This window comes from Alternaria viburni (assembly GCF_023758015.1).
Source record: "Alternaria viburni strain BMP 2772 chromosome Unknown scaffold_14, whole genome shotgun sequence".
NCBI classification, from domain to species: Eukaryota; Fungi; Ascomycota; class Dothideomycetes; order Pleosporales; family Pleosporaceae; genus Alternaria; species Alternaria viburni.
The window spans coordinates 453,224-475,227 of record NW_026055783.1 but is presented as its reverse complement, the minus strand read 5'-3'; the positions used below and the strand labels follow the sequence as shown (position 1 = coordinate 475,227).

Genomic DNA, 22,004 nt, shown 5'->3' with positions numbered 1-22,004 from the left:
ATGTTTCCTGTAATCACGACGAGAGTAGAGGTAGTCGTGAAGCCTGGGGCTCGTTGCGCAGTTGGTGATGTAGCTTTGGACACCTTTCCATAAGCGCAAAGCGCGGACCCTGGTCTCACAACATCCCGCCGGAGCCTCAGCGGCGAGCTATCATCGTCGAGCAACAACCACCACCACCGACCTTCACCTCCCACACCCCCTCCGCATCCCGCGCATCTCTCTCTACTACCGGCACCATGGGACAGCCTGTAGTTCAGACGATCCATCGGGATCCCGCCCTGTTGTACGTTCTGGTGTTGGCTGGTACATGACGAAGATGGCTGATAATTCTACAGTTGGTGGATTCTGCTCCCCATTACGGTGGTCATGGTACAGTGCACTCAATTCCTTTGAATATACAAGATGCTAACATACATCCAGGTCTTGACAGGCATCCTCCGCCACTACGCAATGACACTCCTCCAGTCGACCCCGAAGAAACACGACCTCGCCAAGGTCCGGCAACAGCGCTCCCTCGTGCGCGGCGTCAACCTGCGCACGAATGCCCAGGTCCTCTCGCCCGGGTCCTTCGCGACCCGCAAAGCCTACATGGTGCAGGCCTACCAGGAAGGAAAGTTTTTGGCTGAGCCGGAGCTGAGGGGGAAACCCAGACCGAATCCTATGAGCGATCCTGCGGCGATGGAGGGCATGATGGGCATGATGAAGGGGCAGATGACGATGATGATCCCACAGACTCTGATCATGGGATGGATCAATGCCTTCTTCTCTGGCTTCGTTATCAGTAAGTCTGCCTTTCTACAAATACTGCTGCACCCTAGGGGAAAGCGGCTCGCGATCAAGAGTATTCTTGCATCCCGAAATCCTTCAGACGACAGGACCGAGTCTCACATGGAGCCGAGCGAGCCTGAACATTCCCGTGTTCGTTGGTCGGATGTCGACGCCGGAGTACATCTTGCGTGGCCTTTCGCTTTGCCTAGCTTTAAAGCAGTTTCTACATGCGCTATCTTCTAGGGCGAAGCGAGTGGCTGGTCTCTTGTAGGCGTCGGAATGATGCTTGCGACTAGTTGGCGCGTTTGGTCGGCATATTCTGACAATCGGCTGCTCCCGAGCTGTAAAAGCAAATCTGATCTGTTGCTAACCGATATGCGCAGTGAAACTACCCTTCCCGTTGACCCCACAATTCAAGTCTATGCTGCAATCTGGAGTTGGCACGCGTGACCTCGACGTCAGATGGGTGTCTAGTTTGTCATGGTATTTCCTGACTTTGTTCGGGCTTCAGCCCGTCTATAACTTCATCCTGGGGAACAACAATGGTATGTCGGGAAGAGCATTTGCCTACTCAGGTCAAGTCAGTCAAGCTAACAGTATTATTTAAAGCTGCCAACCAAGTCTCTCAGCAGATGGCCATGGCCAACCCAGGCGCGGGCGGCATGATGGGTCCTGAGCAGGATCCGGATAAGCTATTTCTCAACGAAGCCGAGAATCTGGAGGTGCTAGAGCATCGATGGATATTGGAGGGTATTGAAGACCGCCTTGTTGCCAAACTTGGAGCATGATGCCGACACAGAGCATCAGTTGCTGGCCATAGCACCGCCATGGCGTTCATAGATATCTAGAAAGGGCCTACAAAGCTAGTATCCCGCGTTGACTTTGCGCAAAGACCCCCGATACAGACGACCGGCAAGAGATAGCTAATTTCTATGACCATCGTCTTATCCCATTCGTACGGCCTTTGCGGTCAGCCATGGCCATGTGGCTTGCAGCCATGTGCGGGGATACCGTGCCAAGAGCGGTGCATCTCCTGCGTCTCGCTATTTCCAGACTCTCGAGCATCTTTGAATCCCTGCGCAGAGCCGCCGGATAATCTTTTGACACTTTGACAGCAAACACGCTGTGAAGATAGTCACGTCGTCTCACCCCCGCGCCGACGCAGGGGCAGCGCAAAGTCATCCGAGTGGGCTGTTCTCGACTTGCGACGGCGCACAAGCGTCGAGTCCTTCTAATCCACCTACAGTTCCCCGCCACCACTCGCCAGTCTCCATCACCAGAGACACGGGACGCACCGCCCCCAAATGCGCCCGGAAAGCCCAAGACACTGGGAGCTCTTACCGACTAAACTCCTTTGCGGATCGAGCTTGATGCCTGAGCCGTGAGGCGACAACACGAATGGACTTGAGGGTGCATACAGCCGTCGAAACAGCCCAGGCGCATCCGCTCGCTATCTCTACTGCCACTCATGGGATGATAGCATCATCATTAGTGCCATGATGCTGCCTTCCAGCAACGTACGACAACTGCTTTGACAGGGAAACCATGCTTCGCCCTATCTTGATGCCTAAATCGAGTGTCCTGAGCCAAATGCGCCCCAGCTGGTGAGCCACTATGCAGCGACTCCCAATGAGAGTCTGTGATACTGCACCCTCCGACCGACGACGGCTTTCTGCTCTTGATCGGGACCTGGGCCTCTCATCAGCGTTCCGGTTGCGCGGCAGCTGTCGGAACAATCACGTCCCTGGCGCAGGTGCGGTAGCACAACAGCAACCTACTACTGGTTTTTCTGTCCGGCCTCCTAACAGAAACCACGATATACAGAGGTATGTGATTCGTTCCTTGGGTCTTTGCATTTCGTCGTTCATCTCCTTATTTGTTTTGGCCCCCAACGCTCAAACTGGTGGGTCCGCGATTAGCATCCTCACAGCTCACGTCCACATGGTCTCGCTTCGTCCTTCCCACAGCTTAGCGAACGTGCAGCCCGCGGAAGCAGCTCTGGCACAAAAGCTGGCTTGGACGTATCGCGATGGGGTAGCGATCCGCTCAGTACTAGCAAGATTGCTTTTGATTAGGGGCTTAATCCTGGGGCTTGAACCTACCCGTCGGTGGTAGGTGCTAGAGTTCACGTACAGCGCAGTGGTGGCTGGACAACTGTGCACTGCGGCCCACCGGTCAAGCTGAGAACAGGGGAGTACATATTGCCAAGGCACAAGGGCTCTCATTGGGTGGCTGACAATGCGGCTCTGCGGCTCAAACACCATAAAACACTGTAGAGCATGGCATCGAGGGACAGAAAGACGGTACGAAAGATTACGGCGGTGCAACTTGACACTAGCTTTTCTGCTTTGCTGCCTTGGTCTGTCACACCCCCCACTTTACGCTCCGCCTCTTTTGCCTCCTTTCCCAGTCCCAGTACTTGGGTTACTTCTGGTCGGCAGAACTACGACATCGAAATACCTTGACCACTCGTCTACTTGAAGGACTGTTTTCGCCTGCTCAGCAAGATTCTATAAACAGAAGATCTTGTATCTGTCGAACTTCTACGGCACTCGCATTCCCCCATACTCTTTGGCTTCTAAGTGCCGTGCGATACTGAGTCGCTATCGCTACCCCTGCCCAGTTCTGTGCAACGACTGAGCATCAGCCATGGACGCTCATCAGTTCCGAGACCTGCCACAAATTGAGACGATGGACGAGCCGCGCTATCCCGTCTGGGCGACAGAATACACCAACTACATGCAACCATGCAAAGAGCATGCAGTGCGTTTTCATATAGAAGAAGAGAGCTACCTGGATGATTTCGACAATGGTATTGTCAGCATGCAGCCAATGCAACGCTTCCTGTACGAGCAAAGCCCCCTTACGCCAGGCATGCTATACGCAAAGATCCCGTTCCCAGACGGTCGATACGAGAAGCAATATGAGCAACACTGGCCTCCGGCAGACTGCTTTCGCAACGCATCACCGGATCGTACTTCTTCTGGAAACACTAGTCAAAACACCCAGGACGAGCTTCGATCACCATATATGTGCCATAGCATCCCATATGGAAGCCCGATGGACTACTCTCATCTTCCGGTTTCATACCCGGCAGCTGAGTATCTTCAAGGCGGAGCGTTCGCCTGCGAATCTCACGCCGAAGAGCGTAACATTAGCCTTCGCGAGCTAGAGTACGAGCCTCCGGTACCGGAAGCAGTGGCTGAAGATGTGGAGGATGTTGTCATGAAACAAGAAGCTACCCCTGATCATCATCACAGTGAAGTCAAAGAAGAAGCTACTCCGGATTATACGAGGTACGCAGACTCTGGTATCGGACACTCGGTACGAGACGCCCAGTCTGTAGAGCCCGTTGACTTCCCTGAGGAACCCGCTTCGGACTCCGACTACAGTCCGACAAGATCTAAGCGAAGAAGGTCTACAACGTCAAGCGGTAGCTCGGGTCGCACATCGAAGCGCCGCAAGCCGATCCGTAGAGACTCTCATGCTCCAAGTCCCACGGAATCTGTCAGATCAGAGAAGAAATCTCGTCGGTCCTCCAAGACACAGAAAGCGATCACAGATTCGAGCATTCAGGCTGAAGACCGTCGAGCTTTCCCATGTCCGCTCGCCGGCTATGGCTGCACGTCCAACTTCTCTTCCAAGAACGAGTGGAAAAGGCACGTCAGCACCCAGCACATCAAGCTCGGCTACTGGCGCTGCGATCTGTGTATCCCATCGATCGATTCCAACGATCCACAGACATTATACCATAACGACTTCAATCGCAAAGATCTATTCACTCAGCATCTCCGCCGCATGCACGCTGCTCCGAAAGACAAGTCCTGCCGCACCCAGAAAGATTACCCAGTCTGCGAAGAGAATCTCTCGGAACACCAAGTGCGCTGCAACCTACAGCTACGAGATGCGCCACAACATTCGAGCTGTTTGTTCTGCGAGCGATCCTTCAATGGCATTACATCCTGGGAGGAGCGCATGGAGCATGTTGGACGTCACTTCGAGAAGGATTACAAGAGTCGCGTGGATATGCTCGACCCTGCTACGTGGCACAGGGATCAGAGGCTCGAGCGCTATCTTCTTGATGAAGGGCTCATTGCGAGAGAAGGTGCAGGATGGAAGATTGGTGATGGCAAGCCGCGCAGGAGTGCTGAAACGGACAGCGAAGTGGACTCAGAAGAAGACTGAACCACTGTGAACTGTCAAAAGGGACTTGGATTATATACATGGCAAGGATTAGGTTTCGGATACTAAGGTCACAGCATTCTACGACTGTCGTTATAGTTGATACCCGTTTAGGCGTTTGGGGATGCGTCAAGCATATAGCAACGTTTTACGGCCGTTCACGATTTTCGTAGTAGAATACCAAAAGCGCGTCATCTTTGAACAGTCTACTCTCAGTTTTTGTGTTCCCAGCTCAATACCTCCTTGTCGCGATACCCATGTTGACTCTTCTCTACTCACTTCCCATCTTGACATGTCCGACAATCTACCAAACAGCCCCCAGCCACAACTCCTCCTTTTCGCATACTCACAGCCCCAACACACCGAAGAGACGTAGGCCGCAACACACACCCATACTAACGGTCCTGCACCCCTTTTGCCCCAAGACAAGACAACCCCGACGACACGACCATAGGCATAGAAGCATTCCCAACGCCTACCGATCCGGGAATGAAGAGTAATCCAGGAACTTCAAGGGACCGCTTCACCGGACACGCGCTTGTCCTGCAGTGCGAGCCTAGTTTCCTCACGTGGGGGTGGATGACTGGTGGGTAGGAACAGAGAGCGGGAAATTGGGAAAGTGGACAGGGGGAGCGATCGGTAAGCTGGGGCTATGACAGTATTCGGGAATGTACAATGGCGATTTCGCGTGATGGCGGGGGCGGAAGTTGTCGGTCTCGAATTTGGTCTCAGTCTTAATGTAGAGCCTCGGTTTTGCTTAGGTAGAGGTATGGTTTGGTTCGCGCTACCATTTGCGTTCGTTGTGGTGATGTTCGTCAACGCGAAGAACACTTCCCCACCCCATCGTAACCTACAAGTCGAAAACAAGGCAAAAGTAGGCAAAACGATCAACGTGTCATGTCAATCTACCTCTCTGCCTGTTTTTCCCTTCGTTCTGCCTGAGGGGCACAAAGTGAGGCTGAGACATGCACGCTCGTTCCTTCCTAGACGGCGTGCAGATACGAGGAAGGTCCTCCAGTGCTGCGCCCCGCTTCCTCTTTCTCGAAGCACGCTCGCTTACCACCAACCGGCTATCGGGCTCATCTGACGTTCTGTGATGATGTGTTCATGGATAGAGGACGCGAGATGCAGGTGTGCGTTGTAGATCGCGGATTGATGATCCGCTGGGTTGCGCGATGCTATCTGGTGTCCGGTGAGAGGGTAAATGTCTGCCTCGTGTAGCGGCACTTAGGCGCGCTTTCTTCACGAGCGAGAGTCGCAACTTCAAACATGCGCCACGACGACGTGTTGTCTTAGCGAGGTGCGTCTCTGATTAATTTCCCATGGAGACCCGAGATAGTCTCGAGTATCGCGCACGTGCGGATCCCACAGACACGATCGCTGGGACGATCCAGACATGCGAACACCATACCAAAGCGTGGGCTCGGTCCGTACGACATTTGATCCTTCTACATTCGGAAGCGGTCTTTTGGAAGCCTGTGATGGTGAATTAGATTGGAAGGAGGGGGGAAATTGAGGCTCCGTAGAGCTGGATTTGATCGTTTTTGGCTTAGTGCCGCTAGGATGATGTCATAACAGCTGAGGGAAGGAACGAACGAGTTCGCTTGCCACGTGCTTCACTCGAGCACCTGGGCACGCTTCCTCTATCCCTTCATTCGCAACTTTGCTTCAGTCTGGCTAGATGAACGATGCGTTCTTCTCGCGTCTTTGCGTGAAATCGTGTCTAGATTATGATACGTGTAGTCCCTATCTGCCTCGCCACCGTCTTGCCCAAAGTGCATGCGGTGACATACACCTTTTATCAGGACATAGCAGGCTTAGCATAAGTTCGTCGGGACAAATCTCTGGAAATACTGCAAATTTCAGACTGCTTGTACGATAATGATGATGAGCAGTTTCAATTGTACCGTTTCACTACATCGTTCTTCGTTCTTTCCTGATTTCCTCACCTTCTAGGGTCTTTCCCGTCAAGTCGTTTGTTTGCGTCTCGAGATAACGTCATGAAGGGTTCAAGAGTGGGTCAATTTTAAGAGATTGACTGCTCAAGGAGAAGGCAACGCGGATTAACTGTCGCAGCACTTGTTGGCAATGGGGTATAGGACTATGACTAGCTGAAGACATGGGATCTGAGGGGTGGTCATACGGTCTCGAGTCGTGTGGATTCAGTATATTGGTGTGTATTGCGAGATCTGGAGCGACGCCAATGAGAGCTGCCAAGACACATGCACGTTCTTGCGTTTGCTTCGAGGGGTTAGAAGCACAGACTATCGTGTCTGATACGGCAATGCATACGGTGAACGTCACACTTTTACACAAGCGGTGCCCATTTCTCCACCGCTATCCAGTCTAAGCTTCCTCCGGGTGGTTGCTGGATCCTGGATCTTGTTGCCTTCACCTTCACTCAGATCCAACACGCTCCCATTGCAGTATATAGTTCCTGGGTTTTCTCTCCCCCGCCGTGCCTCTTCAATCTCTCCACTGAGATAAATCAGAGCTGGACGTCGACTTCTTCTCTAGTTACACCAGTACTGAGCAGCCATCAACATGAAGACCACGCTTCTAACGGTGACGGCCACTGTCCTTGTCCGGGCGGCGGCTGTTCTCGCTCACCCATCTCGCAAGCTCTCAGTCCCAGCTTATGCAAAAGCCTCCGACTAATCTTCTATAGACCCCAACTCCGCATACGGCGTCACTCCCCGAGACCAAGACCCCAATGATATGGATGCGCTTCTCGGAATCAACTGCCGCGGTAGCGCCATGTGCACGCTGTCGACTTGCGACATTAGCCTCTCGAAGATCAAGTCATACATTGATACTATTGGTATGTTCTACAAAAGAAGTTCGCCGCACTGAGCTGTGCTAACAATCTTCATCTAGACGACAAAGAAGAGTGGGGCAACGGCGACCAGATCGCTTGTAATCTTTGCAGTGGATGTTCCAATCCCGACAAGTGCGACGGCCTCTGTGCCTTCCCACAGAAGCTCAAGTCGGACGAGAAGGTCAATGGCAGCCTGATCAAGAGCAAGATCAATGACCTAGTCAATCACAAATGCGGTAGTAAGTGTACCTTGGCCTACGCTACCTTCCGATACTGACTCGTTGCCAGGATGTGGCAGCTGCCCTACTAAGCCGGGAAACGACGTTAACACTGGCGAGATCACGGTCAACTACGTCACGTCTGGCTGCAAAGAGGGTGTCTGCGATTACAAGCGCAAGGCTGCCCGCGATGAGGTCGCTTCCAGCGTTACAGCCGACGAAGATGTTCCCGTCGACCAAACTATCGATACCGACCTTCCTGCCGACCAGACTATCGACGCCGACGATCCCATCGATACATTTCTTCCTCCCGGAACATCCGAGAACGTACATACCCTTAAGGCCCCTTGGGGTATCAATTGCAAAGGTAGCAGTCTATGTCGTATCTGCAAGGGGAGCCTCAGGCAGATTCAGGGGACATTAGCACTGATGGGTAAGTACATGAAACACACGCTCACCTCCCTCCCTATCAAGTATGCTTTTACTGAGAGCACTATTCGCAGACGACGACTGGGAATACAAGAACAACGAGGGGATTGTGTGCGCGCATTGTACAAAGACCAGTTATGCGGCCAATTGCATCATCGCCCACAATTTACACAGACCAATCGCCATCAGGGATGTCAAAATGTTGGTCCAGCGACTCAAAGATTTTGGATGTGGACGTAAGTTGGACTCTTCTGTCGCTGTTGTGAAATCGGGGCTAATGGTTCTTAGGATGCGGAAGCGTTCCCCTCCACGTGGGCGCGGCGAATGAACAAGGCATGCTCACTGCTAACTACATAGAAAATGGTTGTCCTGACAAAGATAAACCCTGGGGTTGTGGGCCAAAGTAGCACCGACATTGTGCGGTCGATCAGCAGGGAGCACACGCCTAGCTGGCCGAAGAGGTTTATCAAACACTCTCTGTCAGCATTGAGAAAGACTTTAAAAATGATCTGCACGAACTCTTATCTCAGTTGTACCAACATGTAGGCCACAATCATAATAGTCGTAATAAAGTGTCATGACTATACCATAAGCGCTTCAAAGCTCATCCTTGTACACCTCCTCACTCCCCTCCTGCATCTCTTCATCCTCATCGCCCTGTTCAACCTCATGTTCCTTCTCCTTGCCCATCCCCGCACTATCGCCATCTTTGTTCTTCGTTGACTTCTTCTTCGTCTTCTCAGTATCCTGATCTTCGGTATCGATGATACCTCTAAACTCCCTGCCCCTTGGTGTGTCCACAAGGTCCAGCTTCCATCCCTTTTTGCCAGCCAGCTTCCTCAGATTGGCTTTCAAGGTCTCAACATCCTTGGGATCGGCAATGTTGAGCTTCTTCATCTCCTCCTTGGACATCTGCTTGCCGTCGCTACTCGCTACGGTGCCGATAAATGTCTCCTTACCTCCGCCGACAACGACGGATTTCTCAATCACCTTGCCTTCGCTTCCCACAAACGACTTTGCGCCGACTTCAATGCCGCCAATGACAATGCGCTTGGTAGAGCCCTCGAGGCCGTCGGCGAGATCGCGGAGCGGGTTCGTGTTGGCGTCGTCGGCAGCGTTGTGGGCAGCGATGAGACGTTCGGCCGCGGCCAGCTTGGCGGATAGCTGTGCTTCTGTCCATGCGTCCACTTCAGACTCTGGAATGACGGGTTCACAGGTTATAGGATGTGCGAGGTTCTCTTGTGGTGGGGTGAAGGCAACGTCGTGGCAGAGGCGGGGCGTGTCGACAATCATGAGGTAGGAGCAGGTGCTTGTTTCTTTGATCATGGCGATTCGGTCGGCAGATTGTGGGTTGCAGTGGAACTGGAAGAGATGTCAATACTGTGTGTTGGAGGACAATGGCGCTGCGGGGACATACCTGTACATCGATCTTGCGCGGCTTGCCCGTCAAGTCGCACTCAGTACCATCCGACAGCCGCTGTACCATGTATCTGCTAGACCCCTTGGTCTCTAGCCTTGAGATCTCTAGGCCCTTCTCGTCATCGTCGGTCGTTTTGTCCTCATCATCAAAAGCCTCCTTGCTGCCCTCTTCGTTGCCTAGTGTCTTGCGCGCGTCCGCTCTCTTGCTCTTCTCCTCCTTCGGGTACCTTCCCAATACGAAGCTGTGTACGCTCGTGTCCTCCACAGGCGGGTAATGGGGAACACCTCGACTTTGTGGCAGCTGGTGGAACTGCTTGACTTCGTCCTTGTAGCAGAAGCTGTAGCTCCACCAGCCGCTCACATAGTAGATGCAGTTGCCCTTCATGCCTTCGAGTAGCTCCCACCCGCGGTCTGCTGCGCGTATGAGCTCCTTCTCTTCCTCGGCTTTGGCCTCCTCGGCCGATGTTGTGTCATTCTGCGGTACCTCTTCTGGTATTATGGGTATGCTGCATAGGTACCGCTGTCCGTGCAGCACGACTGCTTCGTATGTCTGTTCGAGCGCATCGTCTACGGGTGGTATATTCGCCGCCGGCTTATCGCGCTTCGAGAGTTCCTGCGTCTCTTGCGAGCCGGGTGTTGCAGAGCTCGAGCTGGGTGATCCGTGCGAGAGGAGCAGCGTCGCATCGTTCTCGGTAACGAAAGTGTCTGGCCACAGAACCTCATACTGGGTGTGCTGTTAGCAGATGACGCTGTTGTTGAGTCGCGTGGCGCGTCATACCTGGGGGAAAGCGAGCAGATCGTCGAACACGCTGAACGCATGCTGGTTCGCCAGCGCAATGCGCAAAACCGCCGGAAGTGCCCAAATGCCCCTCATTACGATAAGAGGCCCTAGGATTTGGGAAAGGAATAGAATAAAGGCATGCGCCGTGAAGCTGGTCGCGGAGTTCTTGGTTGCGGCCAGATGTCACTTCCGCGGGGCTAAGCTGCATTCGGTAAAACCTATGAGAGATACACGAGGGCGCTTTCCCCATCGAACCATGTTTCACGCATCACAGCCGCTTCTCTTTGACATTCAAGCAAGATGTACTCTGCAAGGGTAAGCTTTTGAGTCCTGGTAGCGACAATGGCAAGAGCATATCAGGCTCGATATGATGTCATCTGTTCAACCCCTCATATGAAGGGTACCTGCGCGGTCTCTGCCAAGTTCGAAAACATATTCATTTGTTCTCGACGAACATGAGGCGTCCCCGATTCGACGCGGGGTAGTATGCGCAGCCGTGGCAGTGTTCCTGACCGGTCAGCTTGCTGCCACGCCCTCTAGCCGCGAGCATTTCGCATGTGGAACCATACTCAGCTCAGAGTGTTCCTTCCTTCATTATTGCACTCATCAAATCGTTGCATGCGAACATGTTCCTCTCTCCCGACAGCGCGCGCAAGAAAAGCGCGGCGACATATCCCGGCCTTCCACTCCAAGGGAATCACATTCGAGTCGTGCGATTGTTGCCTGGCAGATGGACTGAACCGATTCGCTGCAAACTGTCGAATGTCGATATCGAAGTCGCGAAATATCGGGCATTGTCTTATGTATGGGGTTCGCAACGTGTGACACGATCAATCCGACTCGATGGCCGTGTTCACCCTGTCACGGTGAATCTTGAGGGCGCACTAAGGCACTTGCGGGAAGCGTACAAGGACGGGCTGGCCCTATGGATAGATGCGCTGTACGTTTGAAGTTTGGTTCCCTGCCTGTCTGTTTCTGACCTGTCAACGTCTAGATGCATAGATCAGAACGATGGCGAAGAAAGAACTCATCAAGTCCAGTTGATGGGTCTCATCTATAAGAAGTGTGGGGAATGCATAGTGTATCTCGGCGACAACCTAGAGGGTGCTCGTCCCTCTTTGACTGAACCACCATCCATCTGGCACTTGAAAAGTGGCTCTCCAAAGCCGTCTGGCAAGAAGAATGCGAACGGCAAACCAGGCGTCTATGAGATCTTCTCATTCTTTCATGACCTTTCTATACCCGGACACCTCGACAAACAGTTTGTCTCCATTGGTGCAACAGATCCACAGAAGAAAGGTTCGCAGCACGATCAAACCCAACTTCAATTACAGCTATTCGAAGCCTTGAGGAAGTTCACGCATTCACCGTTCACACCGTGGTGGACTCGTATTTGGGTCATACAAGAAGTGACAACACCCCCTCGTGTTGTTGTTACGTACGGGACGATATCTGCATCCTGGGACATGTTTGCCCAAGGCGCAGGCAATTATATTCATCATAGCGCCAGTTGCTGCAAGAAAGTTGTCCGACGTCTGCCGCTGGATCAGCAGAAGGTTGTCGCTGACAGCTGCAAGAAGATCCTGGGAATTGGAAGACTTCGATGGACAGTTTCTCCGCCCATCACTCATCGTGATGAAATATCGCTTGGATTGTTGAGTTTATTGAAGCAATTTCGGGATCGCAAAGCATCTGATCCCAGAGACAAAGTGTACGCTCTCCTCAGCATGGCTTGGACTCCGCCAGGCAGCACACCATTAGCACCAGATTATTCGCTGAGCGAAACTGAGGTATTCTGCAGAGCGGCTTTACAGTCTATATACACGACATCATCACTCTCAATGTTCAGCACAGAGCTTGGGCGGAAGTTCAGAAGCGATCTGCCTTCGTGGGTTCCAGATTGGGGAGCGCCAGGAGGACACACGTATACTGCACGCTCACAAGCTATTCGTCTATACAACGCCAATCGAGAGAAGGCTACACCCTTGACAGTCAAGTCAATTACAGATTCTGCCTTGAGGTTACGGGCTGCGAGGATAACGACTGTGGGCGCACTGGGGGAGACCATGTTTGGGGATGACGCGAATTATACCCAGCAGACACTTCATAAATGGTGGCACCTGTGGAGTACTCATGCAGTTGGTGCATGGCGTCATGCTGCGTTGAAGACGCCGGTAGACAGTCTTTTCACGACAGTCATCTGTGCGGGTGTAATACATCACACCCATGCTGGGCTGTCGTGTGGTATACGCACCATAAAAGCTTACGACAAAAGGACTTTTGACTGTTGGGCAAGATATTCGAGAATCTCACCAGACGGCGAACCAGACCGCACAGGCGGGATCGATGACCAATCCGTGTCTACGCAGTTGTGGAAGCAATTCAAGTTGTTGTGGCCTGAGTATCCTACCCCAGGCACAGTCCATCCGCCGAATGACCCAGACGAGTACTTCCCCAGTGGGATCAGTGGAACGCACGAATATGGCTTTCTAGTGACCAAAAACTTGTGTGAACTCCTCCGGCGTTCCGGCACTGTAATGGCATCCAGACCACTCGACTACTTCGATGGGTTCCGGCCACGAGCTGGTGCTCCATGGAAATATCTTTTTGAGAAAGCACATCAAGCACTTCAAAGCGTATTTGGTCCAGACATCCATCTGTCTCTCCAAGAAACACAATGTTTTATTCCAGATGTTGACGATTCGATAAAGATAGCAACGCTCTCGCGGCGCCTCATCATTGGCGAGAATTCCTTGAGGTCGAGCCCTGTCACTGGCAAACAATTTTTCGGATTAGGCCCGGCGGGGACGGTTAAAGGCGACGAGGTATTCCTCTTGACCGGTGGGAAGACGCTGTTCGTCTTGCGTCGCCGTGATGACACAGATGACACAGTTCCAGGACCAAGGTATGAGATCATCGGTGATTGTTACTTGCAGGGATGGATGGATGGCGAGGGAGAAGGTCTTGCGTTAGATGATTGGGAAGACATAACGCTCGTGTGATAGCTTAAGCAACGCTAGGTGTTTCGCAATGTAATTTTTTTGTTAACATAAACGTTATAAAAGCAAGATCTCTGGAAAGCAATCCGGGTCTCTCAGTTGAGGTCGCACGTAAAGATCCCACGTACGGCATGAGATTAAGAATTCGTCGCGACCTGGTGAGTGTCTGGAAATGTGTCTACGAACAACAAGATGCCAAACTATAGTAACGATGCATGCAAGCAATAGCCACTCTTCCCCTGTCAAATTATGGGCCCACTTAGTAAGGGTCGACCCAAGGATGACGTTGCCGACGACGCGTAGAAACACGAAATCGCGTAAGCACGTGATCGTGATACTGCCGCCTCACAGCATTCCAGCAGCGCCCGTGTAAAGACTTCCAATCTTTTCAGAAGCAATCTCATCTATACAAATCACAAGTCAGAGCTTCGTCATATGTAGTGCAGCGTCGCAAACGTCAGAGAGGTATTGCATCTCTCCCTTGTTCGGAGTGCTGCCTTGGACGCACGAGGGAGGAGGTGCCGTCGGGGCCCACTTGGAGGCGTCCAGCCAATAGCGGGGTGAGCGCGGGCCACCCAAAGTCTCACAACTCGCGTCGCCTCGAGGGTCTGCTTCCTTTCACTTCCGACGTTCGTGTTCGGTGTCTGCGTGGTTCTGCTAGCAAGGTTTGTCTTCGCCTCAATTGCAATCGCGTAGCCGTGGCGTACCTGGACGTCTTCATGCTGACAGATTGCCGTAGAGCCTGTTTCTAGGGCAACCCTTCGCATCGTCTTCTCCTCCACGCCCATCCGCGCATGCCATCAAGGCAAACATCTGCCTCGCCGCACTCACTACATATACATCCCGCGCTTCCTGCGACTGCGTCGCTGTAACATATACCGCATTACCGTTCGAGCCGACTCGCTTTTGCCATCGTTCCATCCCATACAAGTTGAAAAGTGTCGGAGACTGAGGCCTGGAAAAAGAAAGCACAGGGGCCACACAAGTAGAGAAGCGCTGTTTCTCAAGCCCGTTTCTAGCAACGTCTGTTTCAGGCAGGACAACGAGGACTGGTCCCACTCAGTTACATTCTCAAGAAACGTTCATTCACGAGTCCCAGCCGCTCGTACTGTTGAAGCGACATCGACACGTCCCATTAAGTTGGAGTACGTAGCAGAGATTCTGAGTCGAGCTCATTCCAGAGTACCTGTTACCTGTGCCGACGTCCAACCAGAACGCTCTCAACGCGACCATTTCCATCCATTAAACGCACGGCCCAACAGCGTGCCTACGACGTTACCTAGGTATCGCTCACTCTACTAGAAGCGCAACTACCACCAGCTCGCGCTAGACCGATATCGCACGTACAAAGAATCCCCGCAATTGCCGCGTATAAAACCACGAGACCTGCCTACCAGTCACTCGCTCGATATCCTCAGTCGCCTCCCTCTCAACTCCTACGGGCGCGCCGTTCGTCTGGTCCTGGATCACTCCCAACAAAGCGCCGCACGATAAGCTTCGGAACGTTAGTCTGCTACCCATCATGGAGGCCGACCCGTCTCAGCAGACACAGCCTGCAACTCAGCAGGTCCTGGATCCACGTCGACTGGGCAGGAACAACTCGGGTCTCAATGACGGTGATATCGCCGATGTCTTGGTCATTCTCCACCCAGCTACTCCTACAGCCATTCGGATTGTCGAGCAGACAGCGCAAGATCGACCCGAGCATGTGCTCTTCCGCAATTCACTCGATTCCATGAGTAGTTCCATCACCGACGTTGAGGAGCAGGAGACATTCATCATCAACGCTCCGGAGGGACGACAAGGTACCAGCTCGCGGGCTGGTGCAGATCTGGCTCTACGCATGTCATCCGCGAAGAGGTTGAAGTTCAAGCCGCTCGGATTTATATTTGGACGCAATCACCAGAGCGCCGATGTTATCTTTGGCCAGGACTCCGGCAAGAGGATAAGCAACCAACACTTCCGCATATATCTGAATGCGGATGGTCTTCTCATGCTCGATGACATGTCCACCAATGGCACCATTGTCGACGATGCGCTCCTGAAGTGCAAGGATCCACGCTTTAGTAAGATGCGGATGCTGAGCTCGGGATCGATCATCTGTATCCAGAACTCCAACGATGCAGAGATGATCAAGTTCATAGTTCGTGTACCGTCTAGAGTCAACTACATGGACCGCTTCCGCGACAACCTGCGCAACTTCATCACGGAGTGCACTCCAGACGCTGGGGACGCACAGGGCAAGGTTATTCAGCGAATCACCAAGCAATATGGCGGCCCAGCGATGAAGTGGGATGGAGGTGATACCTATAACATCGTCGGTACGTATTGCTGCATTAACACAGCCAATAGCTGCTAACTCTTCTCAGGGCAGATCGGCAAGGGCGCCTTTGCGACCGTTTACCAACTCGCTGAAAAGATGACTGGAAAACTTCTCGCAGCTAAAGAGCTGGAAAAGCGCCGATTTATGAAAAACGGAATGCTAGACAAAAAGATCGACAACGAGATGAAAATTATGCAAGACCTGCGTCACCCAAATATCGTCCAGTTCACAGAGTACCACGACCAGGGCGATTATCTCTACATCATCATGGAGTTCGTGCGGCAAGGAGATCTACAAGGCTATCTTAACAATCATGGATCCATGGAGGAGGATGTTGCGAGGTCAATGGCTCAGCAGATCCTAAGCGCGCTTAGTTATCTGCACCGAGCCAAGATCACACATCGCGACATCAAGCCCGACAACATTCTCATCTCCGATCTGGATCCTTTCACGGTCAAGCTGTCCGATTTCGGACTTTCAAAAGTTGTGAAGCACGAAGAGACCTTCCTCAAGACTTTCTGCGGAACTCTGTTGTACTGCGCCCCAGAAGTGTTCCCCGACTTCAACGGTCAATCAAAGGGAACCAAACGTCGACGTGGTGCCAAGACGTACCACTCGTATAGCTCTTCTGTGGACATATGGTCCTTTGGTGGTGTCCTATGGTATGCGCTATGCGGCGAACCTCCGTTCAGGGGCATCGCTGATGCTACCGGCGAAGCCATGTTCAACAATATCATGAAAACGCCCCTCGATCCGACACCGCTACGCAAGGCTGGTGTGTCCCCTGCTTGTATCGATCTTCTTACCAGTATGCTGCGAACCGACCCTGCAGAACGTCCAACCGATCGCGACTGTCTCAACCATCCTTGGCTTAAGGAAGGCGCGGAAATTCTCGCTGACCCGACTCTTCAGTCCATTGCGGAAGAAGACGAGCCTGAGGAGGCCGAGCAGCAGCTGTCGCAGCTCAGTCTCCAGGAGGAGGAGATCCCGGAGTCAGACGAAGACGGAGGCATTCTATCCGATGAGGAGCTCATGGGCTTTGTCAACGAGCGTCAGCCCAAGCGAGTTCGCGCCGATCCCCTGTATCCGCGCAACCAGGTACGTGATCGTGGCGACTCAAGCGTTGAGCCGTCATTTACTTCCTCACACCTTGTAAACGAGGAGAGCTTTCAAATGGCCCCAACACCTAGGCAACCTCGTCTGTTCGGTGAAATTGGCCAGTCAGCTTTGCAGAGTTCCGGCGTCTTGAGCGCTCATGCCCATGACGCCCTGTCGCAAGATGGGTCTGTCCGCCTTGTCCAAAATGATGGCGCAGGCGAAACGAGTTACACCGCTGGTCAGTCGGAGTTTCAGGGTCCTTTCACTGCGCCCGCCCAAATAGAGCGCGGCTTTTCCTCGCCTAGCCTTCTTGGTACCGAGTCTTTGGTACGAGATCTCAACATGACCTCGCCGCACTCACCCGTATCCAGGACACAGAGCCCGGTCATGCCTGCGACCCCCAGGACCCCGGAGGTCGTTCAGCACAATTCTTTGGAACAGTCGTCCAAGGACTTCAGTCAGATCAGTGAGCCAACTCCGAGAGCACGACCTATCAATCGCCAGATCAATCTTCCTTTGACTGCCTCCTATTATTACGATCCGATGGACCCGACCACGCATAATCTGGAGTACGCTTCCAGAGTGAGTGGGTTTGACTTCGTGTCCAATGGCCGCAATGCCAACACCGAAACATCTGCATATCCGGACACAACAGCAGCTTCGGACGCAAGTGTGCAGTCGACAAGATCAAGCATTGCGAGAGCACCATCTCCAGCGGTAGCAATCCCTTCTGTCCCGGCGGAGCTTGATATCCGTCCACCACCCCGGCGACTGGGCAAGCTCATCGCAACCCCCGACTCCTTCGCACCCAACCTTACTCTCAACATCGATCAGAGTAAGACTTCTTGGGGCCGCTTGAGCAACAACACGATCGTGTACGAACACAAATCAGATACTCGCGTTCCTAAAACAGCTTTCATAGTGTTTTTCTACTCGTCAGGTGGCCAGACCCAAGAGACAGTGGATGACCTGTCACAACAGGGCAAAGATTGGACCAGCTTGGAGAATTTGAACGTTGGTATCTGGACTTGCGCCACACATGGTATCTCCATAAACGGCAAACACTTGAAGCAAAAGGACGACAAGGGGCGTGTTATCTACGGACATCTACACACTGGTGACATCATACAAGTGTACCACGATGTCCGCGGAATCGAGTGCCTCAAATTCCGCTGCGAGTTTTATCTTGGAGCTGGCAAGGAGCCACGACCGGCGGGCGACAGCTTCAGCACCATGATTGGCAGCCGGCTGTCACAGTAAACATGTCTTCGTCGAAGCAGAATCCATACGTCAGCGTCTATACAACATAGCAGCAATTTCTCATTTCCTGGCCATTTTCATTCTATTCGGGTTAGCGGGCGTTGTTGGCTTCTGTACTACTACGACTATTCCTATACACTCTCTTTGTAATGGCATCACCTCGGTGTTGGGGCTCCAAGATCGAGCAAAATCGTGTTCTTTTCGAGTGAAAGCATACTGTTTGGGTGGTACATGGTCGATACAAAGCGTATTATTTCGCATCTGGCAGGGAAATTGTGGATTGGACGGAGGTTGAGAGCATAGATAAACTGTGTATAGTGAATTGTCTAGAAAGGCAAGAACATTGAGTAAAGAAGATTACGAGTGAAGCAACTGCCAACATAGCATATTTAACTTCCATCTTGCACTTCACTTCTTGGTGAACATATGGTGAGGGTCATCATGCTTTAGAGAACTAGGTCAAGCTTGCTCCCCGCGTTGCGTTGGTGTTTCATAGACAACATCTGGTATTTGCATAGCTCATTTCCTCTAAACAAATTGGCTATGGACCTTCACTCTCTGACGAGCCCTTGTCCTCCTCACTCTAGCAATACCACCGACTATTCCAATCAAGGCCGCAGCAACACTTGCTATTGCCCATGGGCGGTCAACAAACCACAACACCACAGCGACATCCGAGCCATGCCATGAACCGCCGGGTTTGTGGCCGAAGAAGGTGTACTCTTCCGAGTAGAAGATTCGCGGTAGAACGAGGAAGGAGGTGAGGTCTGTGCAAGATAGGTTAGTTACTGGGACCTTTCTCCTTCACAAGACGAAATTGGCTAACTTACCAAGGTCATAGCGTGCCTTCCACTGTTTACATTGCCCATCAGGACATGCCTCGAACCATTCCTGCAAGATCGTGCTTGTGAACTGCGGTCCAGTTGTCCAGAAGATTGTGAGGTACGGGAAAAGTAGATTCCAGTTGTGTGTGGCAAGACCTTCTGTCATCTTCTTCACGACCGGGTGCTTCGCCGCTGATGCCATCAAGTCGTTGTTGACGCCCAGTGGGGATGCTTCTGGGAACCAGGCTGGGAAGTCCAACAAGGGGTCTAGTGAGCGCCGGCATGCGACGTCTAGATCCATGTAGACGCCGCCAAAGTGGTAGAGGGCGAAGTACTTCAAGGCGTCGACCTTTTGGATCTGAGCAAGGGTGGGCGAAGTCAGCATATGTTCCAGTCGCAGCTTATACATGGAGAGTACTGACAGGATATCTGTAACCATCGTATGTCGGTAGAAACCAGGCGTATTCGTTGGACAGGAACTCGCGAGCGCTCGTTGCATTCCACATGCGGATTTCGTAGCTGGGGTTGTGCTCGCGACAGAGTTTTGGCGACCCAAATCCGATAGATGGGCCTCCGCTAGAGCCTTCATGGTTTGGGTAGATTCTCTCAAACCATATGTAATGTATCGTGCGCGGGATCTTAGATCCGGTGTAGGTAGATGTATAGTCGGACTCCAGAGGTTGCTCGTTGCGCGCTACGGAATCGTTCAGAGCCCTAGCGTAAGACTCAGGGAAGTCGTCGAAGGTGATCTTGCGGCGCTCGATGTAGGCTTGGAAGGCATGTTGGCGCCTGAAGATACTGAAGATCTTCAACAACGCGGCGGCGATGACGACTCGGATGAGAATCTGGCGGAGGAACATCTTGTTCATGCTGTCGAGATGCTAGCTTCACTGAGCAGGAACAAAGTCCTTATGCATGAGAGATAGGTCGACCTTCCACCCTCTGCTTTGAGTAAGCGCCCCTGTGTCAAAGTTACTCTGAGCACCGAGTAGTCCTAGAGACACCGCCCCAACGCTAATATCGCACATACTATAGCATCGAATCATCTTGACAGTCACGCCCTATAGCTGACAGGGTCATCGTAAGATGAAGTGTTGATCTCAGAGATACGAGTTTCAGGAGAAGGGTCGTGGGTAGCATGCCAGAAGTTGCACATCCTGGACCCATACTGCGGTGAGTGATGGGCCGAGGGCCACACAAATCTGTTGTCAGTGCCCAATAATCCACCGAGCATGAACAGAGAGAGGCGGAACGTGCGACCACGGCCGTACCTAGAGCGCAAACTCCTCATCCTGATTTTCATCTCCGATCTCAGTGACAACGTGCACTTTTGTGACCACCTATTCACTCGTGGAACGACTATAGTACTAAGGCTTACCTTCGCATATTCTGAATTCCTTTAGCACTCAATATCCACGTAGAGAGACATGAGTTGATTCGCTTTACGGCACTTGCCAGCGTCGGACCGAGCGACTAATGTGACCAAGCTTTACAAGCTCCGGGTATGGTTCTCATGTTGACTTCAAGCATTTTGAGTACGGAAAGCGGCGTTTTGAAACGTAGAGCGGAGCTAGGCTACACAGCCACTGTGGTCGAGCTGCCTGTATAGTCCAGCCTAGCGGGCTAGCGTCCTTCGAGCGGAGAGGTTTCTACCGTTGTGACAGCACGGATAGGCCACTTGTGCTGAGATCCCGCCAATTGGGACTCGACCATTGTTCAATGACCGTCCAGATGCACCCCAGGTTTCCTTCCAACTAGATGCAGCGGCTTGCCGTTGTCCGGTATTAGCAGAACTGGCAACGGAAAAGCCCTTTTCGCAGTCCACCGCTATACCCGCGATCGATTTGCTAGAAGCCACATGTTACATCACCCTTGATGTTGTTCAAGTAGTTATCGGCATTGAAGTGACACAGCACTTCGCAATGCTGAAATTGCGCAACAAATCAAAGCATGTGAGGACCAAGTAAAAGCAGCGCTGTCTTTGCGTGTCTCTATGCAACCTCTATACAACTTGGGATCGTGATTCTCGGTTGGGTATTCTAGGGAACTGTCGACAAGTTGGAAAAAACGTCGCTTAATGATGAAACCTGCTTCTACGAAACGGCAGGTCCTAGTCCAGATCCAGGGTAAACCTAGTGTTTATGCGCGTCGAGGGGTTCCCGTGCAATGTTTGCAAGCTCTTTAGGGAAGTGAAAGAAGACGACTTGCTGCGCCACAGCTGTTCCAGGATGAGAACTGGGGAAAGCTTAGTCGGATGGAAATTACTGCTAAATGTGTGTCGCACGTGCCAGTTTCGAAAGCGTAATATATATCCAATAGCGGAGGTGACCGATGTCGTCTATTCGTTCTTGACGAGAATGGAAACCTGCATATTCATTTAGCGGATCAGCGCACTCGTGGCCATGCACTCATTGCAACGGGGCTTCTTATTCAGGAAATCGATTCGGCTCGCTTTCTACGCTTGACGAGGTTGGTATGACTCGCACCTGATGCGCGATGTGAGAAGCTGTGTGCAGAGCGGATGCGCAACCGGCGAGTTCTGACGCGGCCCCGTGTTCGCCAGTTTCGAAGGACCTTAGGTTACTAATCAAACAAGCTCAACTAATGCGTGGAGTAAGAAACACCAAGATCTCGCTGATGTCAAGGCATTGTACGATACAGGGGTTCTGCGTTGTACGTTACAGGGAGTTTCCGTCGCGGGTCATTCCTTCATTAGATGTGCCAGGGAAGGCGTGGCTGAACATTCCGGGAAATGGTTTCCTGTCGCTAGATCGATGGCCGGCGTAGTTTGGCTGGTTCAGCAACTTCAGCTGAGGGGACCGGAGTTCAACTCTCTATGTGTTGGCGATCGGATCGTCGCGAGACGAGCGGGAACGCACAAGAGA

General features: G+C 52.4%; 6 protein-coding genes across 6 annotated transcripts; 4 read left to right on the top strand and 2 right to left on the bottom strand.

Moving 5' to 3' along the window:
* Nucleotides 1-236: 236 nt before the first annotated feature.
* Nucleotides 237-1,556, top strand: J4E79_006859 (uncharacterized protein; the record flags this gene model as incomplete). The annotated part of the gene is made up of 5 exons (XM_049355727.1): nucleotides 237-283; nucleotides 336-369; nucleotides 421-781; nucleotides 1,152-1,313; nucleotides 1,378-1,556. The coding sequence occupies 5 exons, from the start codon at nucleotides 237-239 to the stop codon at nucleotides 1,554-1,556; spliced, it is 783 nt and encodes a 260-aa protein (XP_049209756.1).
* Nucleotides 1,557-3,417: 1,861 nt separating this feature from the next.
* J4E79_006858 (uncharacterized protein) lies at nucleotides 3,418-4,953 on the top strand (the record flags this gene model as incomplete). The annotated part of the gene is made up of 1 exon (XM_049355726.1): nucleotides 3,418-4,953. The coding sequence occupies one exon, from the start codon at nucleotides 3,418-3,420 to the stop codon at nucleotides 4,951-4,953; it is 1,536 nt and encodes a 511-aa protein (XP_049209755.1).
* A 2,715-nt stretch (nucleotides 4,954-7,668) lies between these two features.
* J4E79_006857 (uncharacterized protein) lies at nucleotides 7,669-8,681 on the top strand (the record flags this gene model as incomplete). The annotated part of the gene is made up of 4 exons (XM_049355725.1): nucleotides 7,669-7,771; nucleotides 7,828-8,007; nucleotides 8,057-8,459; nucleotides 8,627-8,681. 4 exons carry the CDS (start codon nucleotides 7,669-7,671, stop codon nucleotides 8,679-8,681), a joined length of 741 nt encoding a protein of 246 aa, XP_049209754.1.
* Nucleotides 8,682-9,012: 331 nt separating this feature from the next.
* On the bottom strand, nucleotides 9,013-10,708 carry J4E79_006856 (uncharacterized protein; the record flags this gene model as incomplete). Its single annotated transcript, XM_049355724.1, has 3 exons — nucleotides 9,013-9,777; nucleotides 9,833-10,558; nucleotides 10,613-10,708. The coding sequence occupies 3 exons, from the start codon at nucleotides 10,706-10,708 to the stop codon at nucleotides 9,013-9,015; spliced, it is 1,587 nt and encodes a 528-aa protein (XP_049209753.1).
* Nucleotides 10,709-15,136: 4,428 nt separating this feature from the next.
* On the top strand, nucleotides 15,137-18,295 carry J4E79_006855 (uncharacterized protein; the record flags this gene model as incomplete). The annotated part of the gene is made up of 2 exons (XM_049355723.1): nucleotides 15,137-15,935; nucleotides 15,984-18,295. The coding sequence occupies 2 exons, from the start codon at nucleotides 15,137-15,139 to the stop codon at nucleotides 18,293-18,295; spliced, it is 3,111 nt and encodes a 1,036-aa protein (XP_049209752.1).
* An 804-nt stretch (nucleotides 18,296-19,099) lies between these two features.
* J4E79_006854 (uncharacterized protein) lies at nucleotides 19,100-19,988 on the bottom strand (the record flags this gene model as incomplete). The annotated part of the gene is made up of 2 exons (XM_049355722.1): nucleotides 19,100-19,477; nucleotides 19,542-19,988. The coding sequence occupies 2 exons, from the start codon at nucleotides 19,986-19,988 to the stop codon at nucleotides 19,100-19,102; spliced, it is 825 nt and encodes a 274-aa protein (XP_049209751.1).
* Nucleotides 19,989-22,004: the final 2,016 nt, after the last annotated feature.